The sequence below is a fragment of the Mytilus galloprovincialis genome, chromosome 8 (assembly GCF_965363235.1).
Source record: "Mytilus galloprovincialis chromosome 8, xbMytGall1.hap1.1, whole genome shotgun sequence".
Lineage (NCBI taxonomy): Eukaryota > Metazoa > Mollusca > Bivalvia > Mytilida > Mytilidae > Mytilus > Mytilus galloprovincialis.
In genome coordinates, this window is record NC_134845.1 from 3358360 (window position 1) to 3385859 (window position 27500).

Genomic DNA, 27500 nt, shown 5'->3' on the forward strand with positions numbered 1-27500 from the left:
GGATTCGAACCCATGCTACTGGGATATCGTGACACCAAATCGCCTGCACTGCAGCCGTCCCGCTAGACCTCACGACCACCTGGGCTCTCAAAAAAGAGCTTTCGCTGGCCGTGTGTTACCTTTCTTCGTCAGTTTTAATCTAGCGGCGTACTACAGTACATGATATATAAGGCATGAAGATGTTATTGTTACAGATCAGCTAAATTATCTATAGTAAAGGATCCTACAAATTAATGTAATATACAGTCACAGAAAATAATTATATTTATAAGTACGTCTGAGTCAGTGACAACTCTACAACAGATGTATCCATCGGATCGCAATCAATGATGGTGATACATGGCTGTGTACATAATGTATATACAACTCGTCTAAACATCAACCCAACAATGTTAGATCTGTAAATTTGCTTTCGCAAATTTTTGGTTCTTCCCTCGCCGGGATTCGAACCCATGCTACTGTGATATCGTGACACCAAATCGCCTGCACTGCAGCCGTCCCGCTAGACCACACGACCACCTGGGCTCTCAAAAAAGAGCTTTCGCTGGCCGTGTGTTACCTTTCTTCGTCAGTTTTAATCTAGCGGCGTACTACAGTACATGATATATAAGGCATGAAGATGTTATTGTTACAGATCAGCTAAATTATCTATAGTAAAGGATCCTACAAATTAATGTAATATACAGTCACAGAAAATAATTATATTTATAAGTACGTCTGAGTCAGTGACAACTCTACAACAGATGTATCCATCGGATCGCCATCAATGATGGTGATACATGGCTGTGTACATAATGTATATACAACTCGTCTAAACATCAACCCAACAATGTTAGATCTGTAAATTTGCTTTCGCAAATTTTTGGTTCTTCCCTCGCCGGGATTCGAACCCATGCTACTGTGATATCGTGACACCAAATCGCCTGCACTGCAGCCGTCCCGCTAGACCACACGACCACCTGGGCTCTCAAAAAAGAGCTTTCGCTGGCCGTGTGTTACCTTTCTTCGTCAGTTTTAATCTAGCGGCGTACTACAGTACATGATATATAAGGCATGAAGATGTTATTGTTACAGATCAGCTAAATTATCTATAGTAAAGGATCCTACAAATTAATGTAATATACAGTCACAGAAAATAATTATATTTATAAGTACGTCTGAGTCAGTGACAACTCTACAACAGATGTATCCATCGGATCGCCATCAATGATGGTGATACATGGCTGTGTACATAATGTATATACAACTCGTCTAAACATCAACCCAACAATGTTAGATCTGTAAATTTGCTTTCGCAAATTTTTGGTTCTTCCCTCGCCGGGATTCGAACCCATGCTACTGTGATATCGTGACACCAAATCGCCTGCACTGCAGCCGTCCCGCTAGACCACACGACCACCTGGGCTCTCAAAAAAGAGCTTTCGCTGGCCGTGTGTTACCTTTCTTCGTCAGTTTTAATCTAGCGGCGTACTACAGTACATGATATATAAGGCATGAAGATGTTATTGTTACAGATCAGCTAAATTATCTATAGTAAAGGATCCTACAAATTAATGTAATATACAGTCACAGAAAATAATTATATTTATAAGTACGTCTGAGTCAGTGACAACTCTACAACAGATGTATCCATCGGATCGCCATAGATAATTAGACATGAATTTGGAATTAAAACATTTTGAGGCTAATTTTAACATTTTTAACGCTGAAAATAATGTCGGGTTAGTAATATCTTTCTATATCAAATACTATCATACATATTATATCTTTGTATGTAAAACTCTGACGTTTATATCACGTTTTGTTAGAAATGAAGTCTGTTTGTTTACATATTTGATCATATTCACTCGAAAAAAAAGTGGTCACACTCGAAAAAAACCCGATCAAATCACTCGAAAAACCACGATCCAAGCCGGACACTATACCTACCGTGTATAATGGTTTTTTTTTAAAAGAGCCCATACTTACAACTTACAACTTACAACTCCCATTAGCGCCATGTGTCGCATAGGGCGCGAATGGAAGCCTTCCATCTGAGTCTGTCTGCTGCTGCTTGTTGTGCTTCTCCCCATGTTCTCCATCCAAACTCTGTTCTTTCCTTATCTACCATTCGTCTCCAACTTTCTTTTGGTCTTCCTACATTTCTCTTTCCTGGTGGTGTCCATGTCAAGGCGATTCTACAATCATTCCATGGGTCCATCCTCAGGATGTGACCTATCCAACTCCATCTCCTGATCTTAATGGTGTTGGTTATGCTGCACATGTTGGCTTTTTGTAGCAGTTCTGTGTTGGATATCGTAGTTGGCCAAAATATCTTAAAGATTCTACGCAAGTTCCTGGTGTTGAAGGTGTTAAGTCTATCTCCATCTCTCTTGCTTATCTTCCAACATTCTGCCCCATATAGCAACACTGATATAACATTGCTTTTATAAATTTTCATTTTGGTGTTTCTACTGTATTGGTTTGATGTCCATATTTTTCTTAGCTTATAGTATGCTGCTCTTGCTTTTTTAATTCTATTCCTTATGTCGGCTGTTGCATTGTCGTTGTGAAGCTGTCTACTATCTCTATTTCTTCGTTGTTCAATGTAATAGGCTGGATGTTGTTTGCCTTTACACACATTATTTTACTCTTTTTCTTGTTTATTTCTAAGCCAGTTGTTTTAGCTATCTTTTGTATATCATCTGTTTTAGCTTGCAGCTGTGTTCTTGTTGCTGATAGGAGAGCAATATCATCTGCAAAATCAAGATCTTCTAATACCTGTAATCTTCCCCAGTTGATACCACGCTTTTTCTGTGTTGTTTGCTTCATTGTCCAATCTATAACCAGTAAGAAAAGGAATCCAGACATTACACAACCTTGTCTGACTCCTGATTTAATGTGGAACCATTCCGAATGTTTACCCTCATGTTCTACTACACAACTGAAGTTATCATAAAATGCTTGTACCATCCTGATTATTTTACCTGGGATTCCATAGTTTGCCATGATCTTTTTTAAGGTTTCTCGATGGATAGTGTCAAATGCTCTTCTGAAGTCGATGAAGTTGATAAATAGGGGGCTGTTCCATTCAATGCATTGTTCTATAATATTTCTAAGGATGAATATTTGGTTGATACAGCCTCGACCTCTTCGGAACCCAGCTTGTTCTTTACGTAGTATGTTGTCAATAGCATCTTTAATTCTGTTGATGATGATTCTGCAGAGTACCTTCCCAGGTACAGATAGTAAGGTTATTCCTCTCCAGTTTTCACACTCTTCTAAATTTCCTTTTTTTGAGAGTTTGATTATAATTCCCTTTTGCCAGTCTGTTGGTATTTCTTCCCTGTTCCAAATTTTGGTAAATAAATGGCAAAAGACTTTTGCTATTGTGCCTACATCAGTTTTCAATAGTTCAGCTTGTATGTTGTCAATACCTGGAGCCTTACCATTACTGAGTGCCTTTATGCTCTTTATTATCTCTTCTATGGTTGGTGGTTCAATATTCATATCGACAACATCTGAAGGATGAATATCGGCTAGTACTGGTGGATCTTTCGCATTTAAAATCTCTTCAAAGTGTTCTTTCCATCTCTCTAACTGTTCCTTCTCGCTGGTTATAACATGTCCCTCTTTTGACTTTACAGGTCTGTTCCCTCTCATGCTGCTGTTGGAAATTTTCTTACTCAGCATATATAGCTTGTTCTGCTCTCCTCTATTTGCTGCCTCTTCTGCACTTTTTGCAATATTATCAATATATTTTCTCTTATCATCTCTGGTACTAAATTTTACCTCCTTGTTCTTATCCTTATAATCTTTCTCAAGCTTTTCTTTCTGTCTTTGTGATCTTGTAGCATTAATTTTTTGTTTTATCTGTTTACGTTCTTGTATTTTGTGGATACTGTTGGTAGTAATCCATTCTGGTTGTTTTCTGTCTTTAAATCCCAATGTTTGCTCACCAACCTCACATATTGCTTGTTTAATATCTATCCACTGTTCTTCTATGCCTTCTGTTTCTCCCAATACCTGGAATCTGTTCCTTAACTCAAGTTTGAACTCTTGTGCAACTTTTGGTATCTTTAGCTTATCTGTGTCATATCTTTTCTTCTGTCCCTGATTTACTCTCTGTCTACAAAGTTTAAGCTTAACTCTGGATATAAGTAGTTCATGGTCACTACCAACATCAGCACCTCTATATGACCGTACATCTTCCATAGATCCTCTAAACCTTTTGTCAATCGTGATGTGATCAATCTGATTCTTGATGTTTCCGTCTGGTGACGTCCATGTATATTTATGAATATCTTTATGTTGGAATATGCTGGAGCAAATTACAATGTTGTTAGTCTGACAATAATCCCGAAATAGTTCTCCGTTCTCATTGATAACACCATACCCATTCTTCCCCATTACATCTTCATATCCAACATTATCTGATCCTATCTTTGCATTCATGTCACCCATTACAATTATCATATCATGTTTATGAACTTTTGCTGTTACATCGTTCAAGGTTTGGTAGAATTCCTCTTTTACTTCATCAGAAGCGTCATTCGTTGGTGCATAACACTGTATTATGGTCAACTTTATATGTCTAGAAAAAAATCGAGCTGTTATTATTCTTTCATTAATAGGTTGCCATTTCATGAGTGTTTTTCTGTTTGCTTTTGATATAATAAGTGCTACTCCATACTCATGTCTTTCTGTTTGTCCTGAGTATAGCATAGTCTCACCACCTCTGAGGTTGATCTTTCCTGTTCCGGTCCAACGACATTCACTAATACCCAATACATCAATTCCATAGTTGTTCATTTCATTTACTACCTGGTATGTCTTTCCAGGTGCATACATTGTTCTAACATTCCAGCATCCGACCTTGATCTGTTTTCTAGGGTGAACCAAAGGTTCTCTCCTGATGTTTGCTTCCAATTGATTCTGGGTTTGGCCAACATCATTCATTAAACCTTCTAACTGATTTCTGTTTTCTGGTCTCACCTCGGTATTTCCCATCAGAAAAGTCGTTCTTCCATTTCGCGTTTCACAGTTCGCGTTTCGCCCATACACACGGTAGATATAGTGTCCGGCTAGGATCGAGGTTTTTCGAGTTATTCGGTCCATTTTTTTCGAGTGTAGTTCGGGCTTTTGCGAGTGATAAAGCATGCGATAAGTTCAATTAACTGCTATTTCGTAATTGTAATAACTATCCATATTTCGACCTACAAAGAAGCACAATTTCCTTGTATTTAAACAAAAAATTCAGTGTTTATTATTGTCCGTTTTTTTTCTCGAGAGCAACTGTGAAATCATCCGGGTTTTTAGACAAATGGTCCTTTTTTCAGAAAATTTAAATAGGAAAAAAGGTATTCTGGACTTTAAAAAATTATCTTGTCTAGTTTAGACCTGTAATTTAATGAATGAAAATATTACTTATTCTAAAAAAAATCATAAAAACATAACACTAGATTGATCAAAACTAACCTTTTTGAATTTGATGCAAGTTTTCTGTTCGGAATTCGTTCTAATACAACTTTCCAGTATTAAATTAGAAATTATTAGATCCTTTATAACAGGTATTTAAAACAAAGTGCAGGAGAATCATAATCTTTTTAACCTCATTTCATGGTACTTTTATTAGGTTAAACATATTTATTAATAGTTGATTGGGAAACAAGTTATTGCAACTTATATTAATCCCTTTCCACTTTGGTACTTTTGTTGTCAAAGTAAATACAAAGTTCGTGATAAACCATGGAGTTTTTATTCGGGACGTATTATGGTACCCCTTTGTCCATTCTTCCATCGTCAGCATGTCAGACAAAAAACTCAAAAACGCTGTATCCAATTTACATGAAAATTCGGTGAATTGTCTATTGAGGTATCATCCCTTTCGAATTTTTAGAAATTATTGATTTTACGTTTCCGCGTTATGGGATTTTATCAAACATTATAGAGTTTCTTAAGAGCCTGTGTCACTCACCTTAGTCTATTTGTTGCAGTGCATGTCAAACAAAGGGCACTCTTCAACATTAAAGACAAGAATAGAATTCATGGCAAATTATGTTTTGGTGATGGTGACTTGTTTTACTGAACTTTCTTGCTGTTAATGTAGGATTTAATAATGTCCCCAATGAAAAAATGTCCACCGGACACCTTTACATAGTAAATACTGTCCAAGGACAATATTTACTTATTTAGATGTGTCCTGGACACAATTTTCTATGAAAATATGTCCTCAGGTATGAAAAAGTGTCCATGAACATGGACATTATTCACTACCATAATATTGTCCAAGGGGACATTTTTTCACAGGACATTGTGTACGCCAAGGCATTTTTTGATATGATTAAAGTTTTAAATGATATCAATTACCTTGTTGTTACTGAGTGTATTTTACATGTTTTAACTCTAATTGCAAACTTTAATTAATTGTTACTTTGACATATAGAGCTGTCTCATTGACCCTCATACCATCCTTATCTTTATTTTTATATCTTTTATGATATAATTATATACATGTATAATTCAAACTCAAATAAGTAAAAATGCTGTTCATTTTTATTTTTCTTGGAGGACACAATTTAATAACATTTACTACAAAAATTTGTTCTTTAGATGAACCATATTTCACAACTGTTGCTGTAAAATGCTGTTCACTTATGAGACAGTATTTCATGGCAGTGGACATTATTTATTTTCTATTGCCATCTTCTCTGACATAATAAATATAGTTAAGTTCTTCAGATTTGATTTTACACTTCCTTCTTATTGTTATTCTTTCATTGTCATTACCATTTGCTAGGACTTTCTAAGAACTTAAATTTCTCTATATTCACTTCCATCCATTATTTGTTTGTTTACATTTGTATATTAATCAATTTCTCATCAATCCTTCACATTTTAATTAGAATTCAAGTATAATAAAACTTTTTAATGACCTTCGTATTGCTTCCCTTGGAGGACACAATCTAATAGCAACTTATATAACTATGAAAATTTGTCCTGTGGGTGGACACTATTTCATATCTTTAACAGTAAAAATCTGTCCATTTGAGGGACACTATTCCATGGCAATAGACATTATTAAATACCAAAATTCTATGAAAAACTGTCCATGTGGACACTTTTTCACAGGCCACTATTATGTCTTACATTAACAGTTATCTCTATATATAATGAACTTGGTCAAGTAGTTTCAGACGAGAAAATGTTTGTTAACTTTTTGACATTGAAAAATTATTTATAGGTGTCATAACGGGTGAACATGGATATCGCTTTTTATCAAATCGAGTTATTCAATTTCAATATAATAATAAACGCGCCTTTGGCGAGTTTATTATTATTATTTGAATTAAATAACGAGAGTTAATATCAAGCGATATCCCATTTTCACAAGTTATTAAACCTTGTTGTCTTAACACGACCAACACGCTCTTTGCGTTAAACTAAAAATTACGAGAATCGTTGATCAAGCATTTTGCACACATAATGTACATCGTCGTAACCTTTGAAGGTCATCATTGACCTAACGAATAGCCAGTGAAAATGCCGTAATATCGTCTTATGATGATGTATAAGGTGTCAGACCTCCAATAAAATTCCCTATCTGTTCTACCAACTTTTGCAATTTCCGCAGCTTTCTAAATATCTTGCCCTAAGTTTAACTTCCTAGAAACCAGGTATATCCTGATATGTACATGTATCATATTCCTACATGCCAATACCCTTAAAGCCTTCTAAGAAAAAAACTGACCTTCGAATAGAGGTACACCAAAAATAACCCCTGGTTTTTCAAGAAATCTTTAATTAGTATACCGTGGAGCGCAATAATCATCAAATTTTAATTTTAACGCATAGACAAGTAAATTTTGGCTGGAAATGGTCTAAATATATTTTTCTTTCACCAAAAGTTTGATTTTTGAAAATTTGTTGGTCCTTGTTAAAGTAAACAAGGACATCGAAAGCACTATTTTGTGTCAGAGTAGGGCTACTTTTACGTTCTGCAGTGGAGGGAGTAATTGGTGGTGTGACACCAGCAGATTTTTCGTATTTTCAAATCACACTCTGTGTAGTAATGCTACGAGAAATTTCTATTCATGCAAGAAATAGATAATAAGACACAACCATGTACAGTAGTTGTCGTTTGTTTATGTAATTTATACGTGTTTCTCGTTTCTCGTTTTTTACATAGATTAGACCGTTGGTTTTCCCGTTTGAATGGTTTTACACTATAGTAATTTGGGGGCCCTTTATATCTTGTTGTTCGGTGTGAGCCAAGGCTCCGTGTTGAAGGCCGTACATTGACCTATATAATGGTTTACTTTTATAAATTGTTATTTGGATGGAGAGTTGTCTCATTGGCACTCACACCACATCTTCTTATATTTCAGGTATAAAGAAGATTGTATGCGCTCACAAACATGTTTAACCCCTACGCATTTTTGTTTTGCGCTTCATTCGCGTCGGTAAAAGTTTTTACATCCCTCACCAAAAAATGTAAAAACGGAAGCATTCACTTCTTAAATGAGTTTTCAATTTCATTGGGATCAGCTTCCTTAAACTACTTATATATTCTAAAACATATTATTGGACTAGAAAACATAAAAGGCGCTGTGAAGAATGTGACAAAACACGACAGCTATAAACCAGGTTCAATTTATTCTAAGTACAACGTTAAATGTTTATGAAGTCCAAATGAGATATATACAGTCAGGATTCTACTTCGTCAAAATTATCTCCCCATTACGCCAGTTCATTTTCACAATCGTAGAAATGGAAGCCATTGTAGGGATGACGCGCTACCAATTTTGCTCTTGGAAACCGATAAATTTATCCACATTGTACCATTACGATCCTTATGTGTCAGTTGTATTTTAAAAGACAAATGTATCAACTAGCTAATGAGCATCAGTTAATAATCTTGTCTGCATTGATTCATCATAAAACTATTGTCTGATCGGTTGTCAGGTGGAATTTTCGAAAATTCATAAACATTTAAAAAAATTCTAATTAAATATTTCGTGGAAGGGCAGACTAGATTTTTTTTAGTGTATGAAGACTATAAACCCTAGTTATCACACACAAAAAAAAAATAGAAATTTTCGAAGATATGCATTTTCATCATCCAACTTGAAAGACTGTCGTCAAGTACTTTCAGTAAAAAAATAGCTATTCGAACACACCTTCTCTGTTTTTGTGACTCATCAGATAGGTATTTCACTTGACCCATATATTTCATCTTTTAGTACTGTGATTTTTTTGTGTTATAAAGTCAACCTGTAGCTTTAATATATAAAAATGATAGAATCTGAAGCGAGACGATGTATGAAATATTCTTACTTTGTACGATATCAAGACAAAATACTCAACTCAAACACGCCCTAACATAAAAAGGTGCACTCGATTTTCTCTTTTCGATACAATTGTTACCCATTTTTTGGAATTTTTTCTTCAGTCACATAATGGAAGGGCAGACTCGAAAATTACTGAACTAATATATTGATATGTTTTCCGTCCGTGGTAATTTTTTCCAAAAAATCGGAGGTTATGCATTTTCTTCATCCAACTTGAAAGATACCCATGTCGTCCACTTGATATCTAATTGTTCTGCTTAACTATGTACTAGATAAATTGAAAACATATGCCAATGGTGTTTTTAAAATAAAACACCTCGTTATTGAGAAGAAAATTGCAATTTTGTTTGTTTCTATTAACTTTAAAAAAAATTGTCACTATAGCAAACAATACAGTAAATATTTATCGCCTTCTCTAACAAAGAGCTTCGATTCTTTTGTTCTATTTCAACCTGGTTTCCGACTGATAAGTGTGAGAGCGAAAGTGAGTATAAGGTCTATAAGATATCATTGAGTGGAGGGCAAGGTTTTTGCATTGTCAGTGTAAGAAAGGCTATTGTTAAAAATCTGGCAGATGTAAACGTGGAAGAATGAAAGTCATGTGCAACTCAATGTGCCTCATGTCTTTGTCTTGTAGCATCAAATAAACAAAACTGGTTTCTAAAATGTATGACAATATAGTATTCTATTTATGCTGTTAATAAAGCGGCACCTTTCTTTCGCTTTTCAGTATTATTCTTTATTATTTGATAAATTTCAAATCTATATTCTGCTTTATCTAAATTTATTTTCAAATAAAATCATTTTTAAGCTATATTTTGTACATGTGATAACTTGTACGCGACACATATGCTGCCCTACAATACAGAGATAAACTTCTTGCTAAAGAATATTAAAGAAGTTAGCAATTAGCTTCTTCAAGTAATTACAGCTTTAAATATTTATACAAGAAAATTATGTACCAGTACTATAAGGATCAGCGGAGACTCCAATTGCACAACTGGATGGAAAGCGCAGTAGCTATAGCACTTTCAAGACCAATTTGGGTTTGAAAATATCTTATTGTATTGCGATCCTCTGAGCGGAGGAGACATTGTACTCGATTATATATTTCCTCACACACACACACATATATATATATATATATATATATATATATATACAACTCGTCTAAACATCAACCCAACAATGTTAGATCTGTAAATTTGCTTTCTCAAATTTTTGGTTCTTCCCTCGCCGGGATTCGAACCCATGCTACTGTGATATCGTGACACCAAATCGCCTGCACTGCAGCCGTCCCGCTAGACCACACGACCACCTGGGCTCTCAAAAAAGAGCTTTCGCTGGCCGTGTGTTACCTCTCCACGTCAGTTTTAATCTAGCGGCGTACTGCAGTACATGATATATAAGGCATGAAGATGTTATTGTTACAGGTCAGCTAAATTATCTATAGTAAAGGATCCTACAAATGAATGTAAGATACAGTCACAGAAAATAATTATATTTATAAGTACGTTTTAGCTGATCTGTAACAATAACATCTTCATGCCTTATATATCATGTACTGCAGTACGCCGCTAGATTAAAACTGACGTGGAAAGGTAACACACGACAAGCGAAAGCTCTTTTTTTGAGAGTCCAGGTGGTCGTGTGGTCTAGCGGGACGGCTGCAGTGCAGGCGATTTGGTGTCACGATATTACAGTAGCATGGGTTCGAATCCCGGCGAGGGAAGAACCAAAAATTTGCGAAAGCAAATTTACAGATCTAACATTGTTGGGTTGATGTTTAGACGAGTTGTATATACATTATGTACACAGCCATGTATCACCATCATTGATGGCGATCCGATGGATACATCTGTTGTAGGGTTGTCACTGACTCAGACGTACTTATATATATATATATATATCTGTAGCAATAACATCTCCATGCTTTATATATCATGTACTGTAGTACGCCGCTAGATTAAAACTGACGAGGAAAGGTAACACACGGCCAGCGAAAGCTTTATTATTGTGAAGCCCAGGTGGTCGTGTGGTCTAGCGGGACGGCTACAGTGGAGACGATTTGGTGTCACGATATCTCAGTAGCATGTGTTCGAATCCCGACGAGGGAAGAACAAAAAATTTGCCAAAGCAAATTTACAGATCTAACATTGTTGGGTTGATGTTTAGACGAGTTGTATAATCAAATTAGAATTGAACAAGGTAGATACTATGGTACTTCTCGACAAAACAGAATATGTCTTGGGTGCGCCTCAGATGAAATTGATGATGAAACACTTTTAATTTTCATGTACATTATCTTCAACTAGTTAAAACTGTATGTACTCCATCATCAACTCACTGTGTCCTAACTTTAAGCACTTTAGTCATAGCAAAAACTAATCTGGCTTCTTAAGGTAGAAAATGTTGATTTATTTATATCTTTTGTAAACTGAATATAGATCTAGCGTATCTACATTTGGCATGAGGATGGCATGGTTGTACCTAGACTCACATATGAGGATAATAGTGTATCTTCTTGTGTGATAAACCGACAGCATATAATAACAAACCTACAGCATATAATTACAAACCCGCAGCATATAATAACAAACCCGCAGCATATAATGATAAACCCACAGCACATAATAAATACTGTCACATAAGACAGCTAAGGCGTTCCATACTGTTGGTTATTGTCTTATTTATGTCTTATATTGTACTATGACCCTTGTGAGCCCATACATTCAATGGAAATAAACATCTTCTTCTTCTATACAGTGTATTAATCCACGATATCGAATTTGAATCATGCCGCCTTACCAAGATTCATATTTTGAACTTATCTACACAAGGAAGGTTAATCAATGAACCGTGTACTGTATAAACCGAAACTAGATTATTTTATTTGTTGACAGATAGCTATAGATCAACAATAATTATGGTCAGCTGACTCCTAGTCTTATTTTATCGGAGAATTGGTAAGTCGTTGTTTGGACAATTTGAAATACATGTGCATGATGTAGTTGGGTTTATGTTTTGTTGTTGTTTTAATGTTTGTTGACTGCAACGTTAATCAATCAAATCAAAAACAGATCGTGGCATAGGCTAGATATTCTCAACATTTTTAACAATGTTGTATCGAAATTAATAGGTAAAGACAAAGGTAATCACATTAGACAAAACTTTTTAGTTAATGACTGATACATTGTAGGTTTCATATTCAAACAAATATAAAATAATTATATAGAATTTGTAAAACTATTTATGAGTAGAACATTATAACATGTCTAATGGAGCAAACAAAAACAACGTTATTTTTTTTGACTATGAGAGAATTTCAAAAAAGACGAAATGACATAGAGGTTAACAACTATAGGTAATCATACAGCTTCAAACAATTAGTAAAAAACCATACCACATAGGTAGCCATAAAAGGCCCCTAAATTACATCAAACGAGAAGTACATAGAGATATGAAATTTGGAAATCCAATTTTAATTTTGGTGGTTTCTCAAATTATGCCCCTTTATAAATTAAAAAAAAAAATGGATATTACATAAAGTAACGGTATATGATTCGTATATTTATCTAAATCCTAGGTACTGGGGACATGATAACTTTTTAGATCTATCCTTGTTTGACGGAATTTAGCAAGCTTGGCGGCAAATTTTTACTACTGTTAGAAACCAGAGTGCTCAGAGAGAACCACAAGCTTTTGGCAAAGAAAGTACAGACGAGGATGGCTGACACAGATGTAAGTATAGATAACAGATGACACAGATGTACGTATAGATATCAGATGACAGAGATGTACGTATAGATATCAGATGACACAGATGTGTATAGATATCAGATGTAAGTATATATATCAATCAGATGACAGAGATGTAAGTATAGATATCAGATGACACAGATGTAAGTATATGTATAGATATCAGATGACACAGATATAAGTATATGTATAGATATCAGATGACATTGTCGTTCTTCGTATAAATGAAATCGTTGTAAAATGATGAAACAGTTTTAAGTATAGATTTCTGATGAAGAGTCATACTAGTATATAGATATAAGAAGATGTGGTATTAGTGCCAGCCAATTAGACAACTCTTCATCCAAGTCACAACTTGTAAAAAAACCATTATAGATCAAAGTACGACCTTCAATACAGAACCTTTACACACACCGAAGAGCAAGCTATAAAGGGACCAAAAAATGACTAGTGAAAAACTATTCAAACAGGAAAAATAACAGTCTAATCTATATAAAAAACGATAACCACATCAACAAACGACAACCCCTGAACATGAGGTTCCTGACTTAGGACAGGTGTATGTATCGATAGATATATATAAATAGATCTCATATGACACAGTTGTAAGTAAAAATATCATATGAAACCGTGTTATGCATAGATATTAGATGAAATAATTGTAATTATAGATATCAAATGGGAAAAATGTATGTATGTATATTTATATCAGAGTTAATAGTTGCAAGGATATATAAATCAGACTTATTACTTAATTATCACTACCGAGATAAGACATATTGAAATAATGACTGAAAAAAAATATGCTTTTAAAATATTAAGTTTAAATGCGTGCGAAGCCTTATTCTGACATAACTTTCATCAGGAACGCAAAGAATGTTTAGTAATAGAAACAAAAAAGCACCTAAAACATTAGCCAATTCCATGAAGCGTTCGGTTAATTGTCAATAGAACTCTTCCATAACTTTTCTATGTCTACTAAAACAGCCTCGATATGGATGTTTATCATTTCCTCTATTTCTCTAGGATATAAAACATGACAAGCTGTTTGTCGCTTCTATAGACTTTGGGACAACCTATTCTGGATATGCCGTTTGTACTCGGGATGAATACAAAAAAAATCCAAACAACCCAAAAATGAAGGTTCGAGAATGGAATGAAGGATCTTACATAACAGATAAAGCTCCGACAAGTGTTCTGTTTAATCCAGACCAAGAGTTTGATAGTTTTGGATATGAAGCAATGAATAAATTTCGGACAAACCCAAACAATATCGATTTCAGGAAATGGTACTACTTTGAACATTTCAAAATGATGCTATTCAAAGAAAAGGTATTTTTATCTGTACAGTTTTTTCAACTGTTTTGACACATTTTCATTCATGTGCCCACTGCAAGATCTTCAACTATTTTAAATACATTGTACTTGTATTAATAAAAGAATCAGTGAAATCAATAAATGTCTTCCCACCAAAAAAAGATGGATTGAGAAGAAATTCAGACAAGCATTTTCAAATAATAGTATATGCGCGGTCTACGTCAAGGAGACAGCAATCCATAGAGACACAGAAAAGTAAAACACATTCACGATTTACTATTTTACAGGACATGTTGACTAAGGAAACAATGCTGGAGGAATCACTGGATGTCAAAAACCTAGAAATGAAGAAGAAAATGAAAGCAGTTGATGTTTTTGCTGAGGTGATAAAATATTTCATCGAAGATCTCGTGCAGTCTAAAACCCAACAAGGAACCGTGTTTACAAACGACGACGTACATTGGGTGATCACAGTTCCCGCCATCTGGGATCTTAAAGCCAAACAGTTTATGCGTGATGCAGCAAAACAGGTAGTTTATTCCCTGGTCAAATGCGTGTGGTATAGGTTGACATGGTCTTAGAAAAAAAAACCAATACAAAAATGTGCATATACAGCTACATGTTGCTCGAGATAAGATAAGATAAGAAAACTTTATTTTGATTCGGCATTAAAGTACAAATATACAACACAAGCTCTAAGGAGCTTTTGACCGAATATAAAAACATATCAATAACATAAAAACAATCCAATTTGACATTTAAAACAACCTGTAATACAAAGTTGAAATCTCACATACATAGCATGCAATAAAAATAAGCAACAATTTTAGATTAAAGTAAAACATGCTAGACCAGAGCAACGCAAAGCAACATAAGATATAAGCAGCCCAAGAATTATCTGCAAGCAGAACGGCGACATTCCAAACCGTTCCAGGACTGAACAAGACTTTTAAAATGTGAAAAACTATTTTCAGTCTTGAAATGGTTTGAAAAGGCTGTTCCATAAAGTGGCAGCAGCCTATTTGAACGATTTTTTTACCATAAAGGGTTGACTTTAACTGTGGAATTTCCAGAATATTTACATACCTGAAAGAATATTTAGATTTTTTGACACTCACCAAATTTTGTAGGCACGTATGAGCTATATTGTTTATGATTTAAGTTTCTAGAGCCATTGTTCTTATCCGTCTGATCTGCAAGGATGGCACCTTAGCTTTAAGTAAGAGGTCCTCATATACAAAACGTAGTGCTCTTTCCTCATGTTCCTGCACCTTTTCTTTTTTTTTTTGGAATTTTTCTCAGTGCAAAAATGCCATTCCAAAGGGCAAAAATTAAAATTACTAAGAATAAAAGTATAAAAAATAGTAAGTTTTCTTAGTCTTATTCAAAAATGAGCCTAAACGTTTTAAAACATTTAATTGCTGTGATGCCTTCCTAAGATTGAGCTGATATAAACATCGATAGTCAATTTCAATGCCTAATAGTTTTACTGTTTTTCCACATGTAAGGTTCGAATTTTGAATACGTATAGATGGTTTCTTTTCAAAGGTCTTTTTGCCAACAGCCAAAACTTGAAATGTGTCAGGATTTGCTTGCATTTTATTCACCCGGAACCACTCAATAAGTATTTTTGAATCAGATTCCAAAGTTGAAATTAATAAATCAAAATCTGGAGTACAGAAAGACAAAGTATTGTCATCTGCATGGTTATATAAACTACCGTTTTTAACAAAAAGAAAAATATCATTTATAAATATGTTAAACAACAATGGCGCTAGTATAGAACCCTGCGGTACGCCTTTATGGATGTCAGCCCAACCACTCAGAACATTGTTGACATTAATTTGCTGTTTTCGATTAGATAAATAGGACTTTAAAAGAGCAACTGCATTTGGGGTTAAACCATATGCTGATAATTTATCTAGCATGATATTGTGAAGCAGGCAGTCAAAAGCCTTAGAAAGATCCATTAATACCGCTGCAATGTACTGGTTTTTATCAAGAGCTTCACGACAATCTTCTAACACTCTAAGAAGTGGGATCTGACATCCATGTCCACGTCTGATTGCACACACAAATAAATTAAATAGTTTATCAAAGTATTCAGTTAATTGAATTTCATATATTTTTTCAAAGATTTTCGAAAATATGGGCAAGACACTTACTGGTCTATAAATTTTTTTTTTAAATAATGGGTCACTCTTTTTATGAAGAGGGGTCACTTGGGCTACTTTAAGTTTATCAGGAAAATAGTTATTTTCAATTGACAAATTTACAAGAGTTGTCAACTGAGGAATGTGTTAGAAATTATCATTTTTTTTAAAAGAAGGGGAGTTCAACCAGATGCTGTATCTATGTACTTTTTTTTCATCTATAATAATTGGTGTTATTAATCAACCGTTGTGCCGTAAGCGTATTTTTCTTTAATGCTTCAATCTCCTTGAATCTGAAAATAATATATACATGTATCACAAACTCAAAATTCGATATTGGCCGATTGGCCTAACTAGGAGATTCTTCACGTGAGCAATTATAGCTGAGGTAATAGTAGACATGGCCTCCAAAAATGGCATATAACACTTATGTCCTAGACCGTATGAGTTTGTCAGAAGAGTGTGAGGGGAAGGCGTGCCTCGACATGTATGCATGTTTCAAATGAGTATCTCTTTCAATTATTGTCTTGTAGGCTGGTATATCACGTGATAATTTGACCTTGGCATTGGAACCAGAAGCTGCATCAATGTACTGCCGTAAAGTACCGGTCGGTGTTAAAGAGGATGATGATGGCGGGAAAACTATTGCAGCAATGGAGGTTGGGTCAAAATATGTTGTCCTAGATCAAGGCGGTAAGTTCACAGTTAACGTGACACCGTATCATATAAATATATACACACTAATTCTTGCAATGTTTTGTTTTACTCAAGCTCATTACTATTCCAATAACTAAAAAATATGTCTTTCAGTACATTTTAAATAAAAAAGTATTGGTCTAGAGATAAATTGTTTGATTTTCTAACTACGATCTCTAAATTTGTATTCTACTGACTAACTATCAGACATTTATTTTATCATAGAATAAAAAAAAATCAATTTGTAGACTTGCATTCAACTTTCAATTCAGGGTTTATGGTGGAACATTATACAAAGTACCTTTATAAGTTATATTAGATAATCACCACCCCCTCCCCCAAATTCATACAGACATTTTAAAAGTCTTTGTTACATATGTGTTATACGTAGTTGTTTTAATACATCAGCTTTTGGTATCTACTCCCATTATTTACTTATGCATCTCATCTTGTATTTTCCGACAGGAGGAACAACAGATATAGCCGTACACGAGGTAACTGGGAAGAATACATTGAAAGAAATTCACCAAGCATGTGGGGGACATTGGGGGGGAATCACAGTCAATGGAGAGTTTTACAACTTTTTGGTAAGACTTCTTGGTGGAGACGTCATTAATGAAGTCAAGATGAACAATCCTTCCGATTATTACCAATTACTTTATAATTTTGAGCATACAAAGACATCTTTCACAGATGATCACTCGAACTCACCAAATGACCAGCAAACCGTACGAGTGCCATATTCATGGTTGCAACATTTTAAAACAATTACAGATTGCGAGTTAGAAGACACTGTCAAACAAACCACGTTTAAAGGGCAGATAACACTAAAAAGGGACAAGTTGAGGATAAAAAATGAACTTTTCAGAAAATTCTTTGATTATTCTCTTAACCATATCATTGAAGAAATGGGAGACCTGCTAAAGAAAAAACAGCTGGAAGGAGTTGAGACAATTTTAATTGTTGGCGGCCATTCCAAGTCTACAGTTCTTACAAATGCCATCTACAAAAATTTTGGAAACCAATACGGTATTGTTATTCCGAAAAATCCAGATATTGCAGTGATGAAAGGCGCTGTTTTATTTGGATTTAATCCAGAAATGATAACAAGTCGAGTTTCTCAATACACTTACGGTATAGCCATGCAAAGACCTTTCATTCAAGGCGTCGACCCTGATTCAAAGAAAACAAATTTAATAAATGGTCTTGTCGACAATGTTTTTGATAAACATGTTGAAATTGGTCAAGTCGTTAGTATTGGAGAATTTTTGCCTGAACATGATTATGTTCCAGCTAGCAGAGATTACAAAGCAGTCCATTTTGAGTTCTATGCATCCCGAAACAAGAATCCTAAATATGTTACCGACGACGGATGCAGTTGTATAGGGGTGCTTTACTTTGAGTTGACCGATATTTCTAAAAGAAAAGACATGACACTCAAACTAAATGTGAGTGGAACGGAAATTGTCGCGATGATAACCGAAAAATCAACGGGAAAACAAAGTAACGGTTACTTCAGTCTACTCGATTAGTTTTATATAGCATGGAAACAATGTGATAAACTTGACGCTTTAAAACCTGTTTTTGCTCTTTAGTCTATTGTTTATTAACTTTCTCGCTCATAACATCTTATGAACTATGTTGCGAAATTAATCTGAATAAATCCATATGCATACCTTTACAATTTACCAAACAGTGCAGAATGCTAGATTGAATACTGAACCAGAAATTCAAATTTGTGAAAGAGATTTTTTTTAGGGGGGTTGAGTTCAGATACAAAATTGTTGTTTGATTTAAAGGAGTAGGCCTAGTAGGACCACTTTTTGGCCCCAAAATATAGCAGTTGTACAAAATTGTTAAAATATAAACTTTTAGCTATTTATTTTTATTGGAAAATAGAATACTTCGGTTTCATAAATTTGAGCTCTTTTTGGCAATACAATGCACATGTATCGGGTATTGGCATCATTAAGCCATGCTAAAAAAAATAACATTTTGATTAATTTAAAGTGGCCGCATTGGTGTTCATTCTTAACATTTAAATGTAAGTTGTATTTGATGATAATACATAACATATGCAAAGGTTGAGAATGAAGGCGGATGCGGACACTTTCATTTTTGACAAAAAAAATCTAAAAAGAGACACAATATGGCATATTTGATAGATTTTTCATTTTAAGCTTGAATTTGAGCGTCTTCAATGACTTAATCACTTCAAATCTTTCACATTAACTTATTGAATCGACTGGAGTAGACACTAAATTGTTTAAAAAGTGCCTAAAATCTTTCATCAGATGAACATGAACTTTGAGGCCGAATTCGGCCCTCACCGAACCTACTCAACTTGAGACAACAAAAAAAAACACCGATTGTTTCGGAATGAAAAAAAACCTTTGTATATTATAATTAAATATATATAGTTTTGTAATACACTACAATAAAATACAATTTTACAATACAGTAAAAAAAAAACAATACAATGCAATGATACAATGCCATGTATTACAATGCAATGATACAATACCATTTATTACAATGCAATGATACAATACCATGTATTACAATGCAATGATACAATACTTATATAATAGTTCTTGTAAAACTGGTCATTATCGTGATATATTGACTGCCCACAGGACGGTGGTATTGACTAAGATAGTGATAATGACTGAGCCGAAGTCGAGGTCATTATCGCTGTCGCAGTCAATACCACTGTCCTACGGGTAGTTCATGTATCACAATAATGACCAGTTTTTCAAGAACTATTATGTTTATTTCATTGAGAAACCATGTTTTGGCAAATTCGCATAATTTCAAAACGCCTAAAGCAAACTCGATTAGTTGTATTTTTTTTATGGCAAAGAGTGAAGACCAGTCGTAGTAATACTGCCATTAATTTTATTTCAATTTTTCAGTATATATAAATACTTAAAGAAGTTAATTCTCTATAATTTTATAATTAACGAAAACATATAATAATAAATTAAACTTAAATATAGTATTGAAAACAGGAAAATGTTTTATTAAAAGAACATCTCTCTTCTAAACAGAGAAACCACGCCCCATCGGTCATTAACAGAGAAACCACGCCCCGACGGTCATTATCAGACGGAAACCACGCCCAACGGTCATTATCAGACGGAAACCACGCCCCACCGGTCATTATCATGTAAAAGTTGATTAACGACCGGTTTTCTGGTCCGTTTTGTTCTGTTAATGACCGATTGAATTTATTACTGAAGAATAATGAATGTCATGTGGCCCCTTATTCTCCAATAATAAAAGCTTATTCTTAACCGATATGAAATAACATGTATTACAATGCAATGATACAATGCCATGTATTACAATGCAATGATACAATACCATGTATTACAATGCAGTACAATAGAACATTAACGTGCAATAAAATACAGAAAAATACTATAGTGTTATTAACTGGCTGTTTCTGTATTGGCCCTGTTATAGATTCGAGGTTAGCTGTATTGGACCCGAGACTCATAGAGTCGAGGGCCAATACAGCCGATTGATAATCTATATCAAGGCCAATACAGAAACAGCCAGGAGTCTCGGGTCCAATACAGCTAACATCGAATCTATAACAGGGCCAATACAGAAACAGCCAGTTCATAACACTTTTATTAAATGATTTTAAGAAAATTAAAAAGTTTTAACCGGTAGTAAACGTATTGTATTATCCAATGGACCAATAAAAATAGTGAAAAAATGACTGTACAACATGATAAATAGCAATTATGTAAAGTATGATAACTTTCTGTCAAATGGTGTCAGAAGAGTTGCGTTTAAAGGGTGTTAACCTGTCAATACTAAAAAAATGGTCAAAGTCCCATAACTTTTGTAAAAATGGCCAAATTAAAGTGTTGGTACTGTTCTGTCCGATCCCGGGGGTGACAGTTAGTTTAACCGGTTGAATCCAACATGCATTGAAAAAAGCACAAAGTTCTCTAAACACATCTTTATTGGATGTCAAAAGGTAAAAACTACAAAAAATAAAACGCAACCTTAAGTAATTTTACAAACATATACGTAGTCAAAAATACAATTTTCAATACAATGTCAAAAAATTGTTTACAAATCTTTACGACACAAATGGCGTTCCATACAAAAATTTAATCGAAAAAGGGGACTATACAAAGCAAAAATTACAAGTTTTAGAGTGCGATACAGGCCAAATACTTACACAAAAAGGGGATTAGACTACTATAAAATGTATTAAACTTGCTTTAATGCCCAAAAAAGGATACAGTGTATGATAATCAAAATCTGATGTTTGCAAAGTAAGTATTTGACAAGGTACCACATCACCGCCTCCTACACAAGCTGGAATACTATGGTGTCAACCCCAAAACCAATAAATGGATTCGCTCCTTCCTACATAACAGAAAGCAGAGCGTAATATTAGAGGGTGCTGTCTCCTCACAAGTACCAGTACTCTCTGGTTTACCCCAAGGCACAGTCCTTTGTCCATTACTGTCCCTGGCCTACATTAACGACATGCCAGAAACAGCATCTACATCAGAGACCAAATTGTTCGCGGATGACAGCCTACTCTTTCGTACCATCACCAACCAAGCTGACAGTGAACTACTTCAAAAGGACTTAACAGCATTGGAAGACTGGGAAAACAAATGGCAGATGAGTTTTAATGCCAAAAAATGCCTTGTCATCAGAATATCCCACAAAAATAGACTAGTGATACAAACATCGTACCAGCTACACGGTCATACTCTAGACACAGAGGAAGCAAGTAAATATCTTGGAGTAACCATCAGCAACAACCTAACATGGGATAAACACATAGACAATACAGTAGGCAAAGGAAACAGAACGTTGGGATTTATACGTAGAAACCTCAAAGGCTGTACAAAACCTGTAAAGGCAGCTGCGTATGTATCCATGGTAAGACCTGCAGTGGAATACGCAAGCACAATATGGGACCCAACCGCCCAAAAAAAATCAAGGCAATTGAACAGGTACAGAATTTTTTTACCTAGAAGATGATGAAACTTTAGACTTCCATCACCAAAGGCGGGCGGGCACGCTACTTAAGTACCAAGGATGTTGGGATCTGAAAAAAGAGACATTGGTCAAACGTTACTGTCTTGAGAGTTCAACGACACAAATGACCTAAACATCTGTAGATTTTATTGTATACTTCAACATAAGACAGTCATCTCTCACGTCCTTAGTTGTGAATAATTTTTTTTAAATATGGTCTACATGTATAATGTGGGTAGGATTTGAATTTGAACTTCATTTCTCGTGCTCGGTATTCATTTCTAAATCATCATTTTCTTCATGGACTTAACACTGAATATGAAAATGGGAGGATATGCATGAAAACCACTTAATTAAGTTACGACATTCAACTGTAGTTCTAATTTATCGTACAGTAGAAAAATCCGCCCAATTATAATGAGGACAAAAATTCGTTTTTATTTAAAATTTATGTGATCCAGGGTGATGTTTTTTGGAAGTTTGGAGTGGAACCCACTTCTATCTTGACGGATTTAGCATAGACACGGTGTGGGTTTTTTTTGGTGGGGGGGGGGGGGGAGGGGGTAAAAGGAAGTCTTGCCAATTTCATTTTATTTTATTTTTGTATTTTATTGGTGGATGGTTATATTAATTCGGTTCATCGTTTTGTTACTTATATTTAATAGTTATGTTTTTTTTACAAAGCTATGTGAATTAAAAACAGCTTTTTTTTATAAACATATTGCATGTATGACAATGATAAAAGAAACAAACCAAAACCTTTGACCCGGTTCAACATACCACACCACACGAAAATAGTAAAAAAAAAATTGAAATTAACAATACGTCTTGGTCCATATAGCATATGCATGGTCCAAATTGCATATGTATACATGCTTCATGTAACGTAAACATGGTCCAGATTACGTATGCATGGTCCATATAGCATATGCATGCTCCAGATAACGTATACATGGTCCAGATTAGGTATGCATGTCCCAGATAGCGTATACATGTTCCAGATAACGTATACATGGTCCTGATAACGTGTGCACGTTCCAGGTAAGGTATGCATGGTCCATATAGCATATGCATGCTCCGGATAACGTGTACATGGTCCTGATAACGTAAACATACTCCAGATAGCATATACATGGTCCTGATAACATATACATGGGCCAGATTAGGTATGCATGGTCCAGATAGCGTATGCATGGTCCAAATAGTGTATGCATGGTCAAGATAGCGTATTCATGCTCCTGATAACGTATACATGGTCCGCATTAGGTATACATGGTCCAGATAGTGTATTCATGCTCCGGATTAGGTATGCATGGTTCAGATAGCATATACATGCTCCTGATAACGTATACATGGTCCGGATAACGTGTACATGGTCCGGATAACGTATACATGGTCCAGATTAGGTATACATGGTCCAGATAGCGTATGCATGTTCCAGATAGCGTATGCATGTTCCAGATAGTGTATTCATTCTCCGGATTATGTATAAATGGTCCAGATTTCGTATGCATGCTCCAGATAGCGTAAACATGGTCCATATAGTGTATATGTCGTGTACATTTTATTATTTTGTACAGGTTATTACTTGTACAAAAACTTTGTATGAGTAATTACTTGTATGATGCCATCATCTTTTCTTATAGTTAAATATTTGAGTCATTCTATAAATTGGACTGTTGATACTAACACATTTGCATGTGCTTAAAACGCATACGTCTTACTAAAATAAAAGTTATTTAATATAATTTAATTTTTTTATTAAAATATCATAACGATAAAAGATTGATTTACTTGTAGTTTTGAAATCAAGTTTTATTTCTTTATAAAGTTTGAAAATATCTCAATAAGCCAAACTAATTATTTAGAAAAAAACCTTGAAATTATGTGCATTTTTTTATTTTTTCCATTTATGATGTAAATTAAGAATCGGTTATTTAACATTATAAGATCTTATACATCATTATCGTTTGTGTACTTGTTATTTTTAAAAATGTTCAATTTTAGGGGAAACAATTTGACATATGATTAAATATAATGGTAATTCAGTTTATTCAAATTTAAATTCATAATGTTTAGAAAGTTTGAAAGATCTTGTTTCCTAATTGAGTATTAATTAAAATTTAATTAACGGTGACCACTGATTAATGATCAGGGATGTTCAGTGATGTTTTGTTTGTAGTGGTCAAGTGTTGCTACCCCACGCTGAGAGTACTGTAGACGGTAAGTAAAGTGTCCCTACCCCACGCTGACAGTACTGTTAACTGTACTCACCCCCGTGAGAGTAGTGAACACTATTCTAACTTTCTATAAAACCCCATATTCCACCAGCAAAAGTATCACATTAACTATCAACATTACTTCCAACTACAACTATGGGTATATCAACAGACATTGCACACAACAGCTTTGAGTTTGAAGATTCCGGAAACTTTAAGTTCCAGTGTAGCACAAGTTATGAAGATGAAAACTGCTCCTCACCGGACTCGGTATTTGAATACACGTTCCCAACGGTAAGCGAAACATAATAAATATTTACATCGATTATCCATCTATAACTATTTACTATAGAAAAGTGTTTTATTTTTAAGGTTTTCATTTTTAATTCTCTTGTTTAAGTAGAAACTCTTAATTTTAGTATTTACAACGATATTTAATTAAAATTCTTTACATTTAACATTTTACATTTATATATACTTATTTTTTTTTAAAGTGTCGTTATTCATAAGACTTTATATTGACAGGCTACAGTACATGTATGTTACGGATGTAATGGAGTTGTAGAAGACCAATACGTCCTCCGTCTGAATGACCAGTCCTGGCATCCGACCTGTCTCCGCTGCTCTCATTGTCACACCATACTGGACAACCACAACACCTGTTACGTCAGAGGGGGAAACATCTACTGCAGAAAAGAGTAAGTATAATATACGTACACTTGTGTTACATAAGCTGTAAAATGTTTAATGGTTAAATGTAGCTAAATTCCTCTGTCTATATCCTAAATTTATATTTCATAGTCGACACACATTGAAACAACAGGGTATGCAAGAAGAAGATATTGGCACTCTTTGGAAATCCGACCTCCATTATATTATGCTTCTATACTTGGAAGTTGATATGAAATTATCTTCACCAAAATACTCCATGAATAAATCAAAACGGAAATCAAATGGCAAAATCAAATCTCAAAACATCAAACGAATGGATAACAACTGTCATATCTGACTTGGTACAGACATTTTCTTTTGTAGAAAATAGTGACCTGAACCTGGTTTTGTAGCTAGCTTAACCTTTCACATGTATGATAGTCATTCCTTTCATATCATTTTATGTATATATATTTATTTTAACCATTTTGCTATTTAAATTAATATTAGTAAATAATAATTGTTTTTTGTATTTTCAGTGAATTTTGCATACCATGTACCAAATGTAACGTAGGAATCCGCAGTGACGACTGGGTCAGGAAAGCACGCGATAATTGTTACCATTTGGCGTGTTTCAACTGTGACATCTGTAACAGACAACTCTCAACAGGGGAACAGTTCGCTCTACATAACAACAGACTTCTTTGTAAGATCCACTATCTACAAATTTTACAAGGCAACAGAATTGGCGATGGTAAGTGTTCTCATTTATGATCAACTTTATTAAAACATTATGTTCAGTTTATGAACAACCAATCATAATAACATAAATTGAAGTAAAATTTTAATGCTTTTTAAAAGGAACATAATCCAAATTCTGTACAGTCGAAGACAAATAGCAATTTGTATAACTAAATAGATTAGCAAGCTAAATATTTGTATTAACTTTTTCAGAGCGTCTTGGAAAACGTAAATCCAAGAGACAGCGTACAGCTTTCACAGATGACCAGGTGCATATCTTTCAATCATACTTCGATGTGGAACAGAACCCAGACCCACAAGACTTGGATACCATCGCAGAACAAGCTGGAGTCGCAAGACGTGTGGCACAAGTTTGGTTCCAAAACGCACGTGCAAGGTCTAAGAGAAATATTCAAATGTCTATGGGATCTCCAGCATCGATCGTCTCGAAAGAATCCAGTAAGTATTAACAGTAAATTGGATTCATTTTAATATAAGTTAAGGACACATGGATCTTGTAATATTCTGGCAAATAGTATTTCATTGTCATCTCTGCAAATATAACTCTTTTAAAGTCTACTTTGCACAAACCATCCAGTTCATTTTAATTTTATAATTGTAAAAATATTCTTTATACTAGAAAAGTAACTTGTATCTTATTATTTTTTTTTCTTTTTCAGGTTCCCCAGAACACAGTTTTGACAGTTTAGATGAGCTAACCTACAGCAATTGAAACCAAGATATAAATCATACGAATGATACAACGTGCTAAAAAGTGAAGAACCATTTTATTTGTAAATAACTGTTATTTGTTTGTATTTATATTGTTATCGATGACGTATCTTAATGCTTATATAAAATGTAGAAATAGAAATACTTGTTATATATTTCCTATGAATAATGTTCATGAAAATGTGATGCTAGCCTTTTACTTATCGACAATGGATGGAAACATGAAGATGTGGTATGAGTGCCAATGAGACATTACATTCATAATGTAGCGGGGTTGAACATGTAAGCGGGATCCCAACACTCCCCCTCACCTGGGACAGTGGTATAACAATACAACATAAGAACAAAATATAAAATTTAGTTGAAAAGATGTGTGCCGTGACGTGCAAGGAAATAAAATACAAAATTTATACTAGATACTCTGAAACTCATTCATCTCTAGTTTGGCTAAACAGTTCAGCAGTTTCATAGTATATAGAAGATTTTTATGCCCCATTTATGGGCATAATGTTTTCTGGTCTGTGCGTCCGTTCGTCCGTCTGTCCCGCTTCAGGTTAAAGTTTTTGATCGAGGTAGTTTTTGATGAAGTTGGAGTCTAATCAACTTGAAACTTAGTATACATGTGCCCTATGATATGATCTTTCTAATTTAAATGCCAAATTAGAGTTTTGACCCCAATTTTACGGTTCACTGAACATAGAAAATGATAGTGCAAATTTCAGGTTAAAGTTTTTGGCTTCAGGTTAAAGTTTTTGGTCAAGGTAGTTTTTGATGAAGTTGAAGTCCAATCAACTTGAAACTTAGAATACATGTGCCCTATGATATGATCTTTCTAATTTAAATGCCAAATTACAGTTTTGACCCCAATTTTACGGTTCACTGAA

The 27500-nt window shown here is 34.5% G+C and overlaps 2 protein-coding genes across 3 annotated transcripts; both read left to right on the top strand.

The window, feature by feature from the left end:
* The first annotated feature begins 12148 nt into the window (after positions 1-12148).
* Positions 12149-18938, top strand: LOC143084889 (heat shock 70 kDa protein 12A-like). 2 transcript variants are annotated; one of them, XM_076260945.1, is made up of 6 exons: positions 12149-12295; positions 12916-13070; positions 14115-14420; positions 14693-14935; positions 17092-17251; positions 17720-18938. In XM_076260945.1, exons 2-6 carry the CDS (start codon positions 13056-13058, stop codon positions 18784-18786), a joined length of 1791 nt encoding a protein of 596 aa, XP_076117060.1. In that variant the 5' UTR covers positions 12149-12295; positions 12916-13055; the 3' UTR covers positions 18787-18938. The 2 variants fall into 2 exon arrangements, with proteins under 2 accessions (XP_076117060.1, XP_076117061.1); XM_076260946.1 differs by having other exon boundaries at positions 12186-12295; positions 12942-13070.
* Positions 18939-24578: 5640 nt separating this feature from the next.
* LOC143043078 (LIM/homeobox protein Awh-like) lies at positions 24579-26758 on the top strand. The gene is made up of 5 exons (XM_076215556.1): positions 24579-24786; positions 25018-25190; positions 25683-25897; positions 26098-26343; positions 26565-26758. The coding sequence occupies exons 1-5, from the start codon at positions 24649-24651 to the stop codon at positions 26615-26617; spliced, it is 825 nt and encodes a 274-aa protein (XP_076071671.1). The 5' UTR covers positions 24579-24648; the 3' UTR covers positions 26618-26758.
* The last annotated feature ends 742 nt before the right edge of the window (positions 26759-27500 follow it).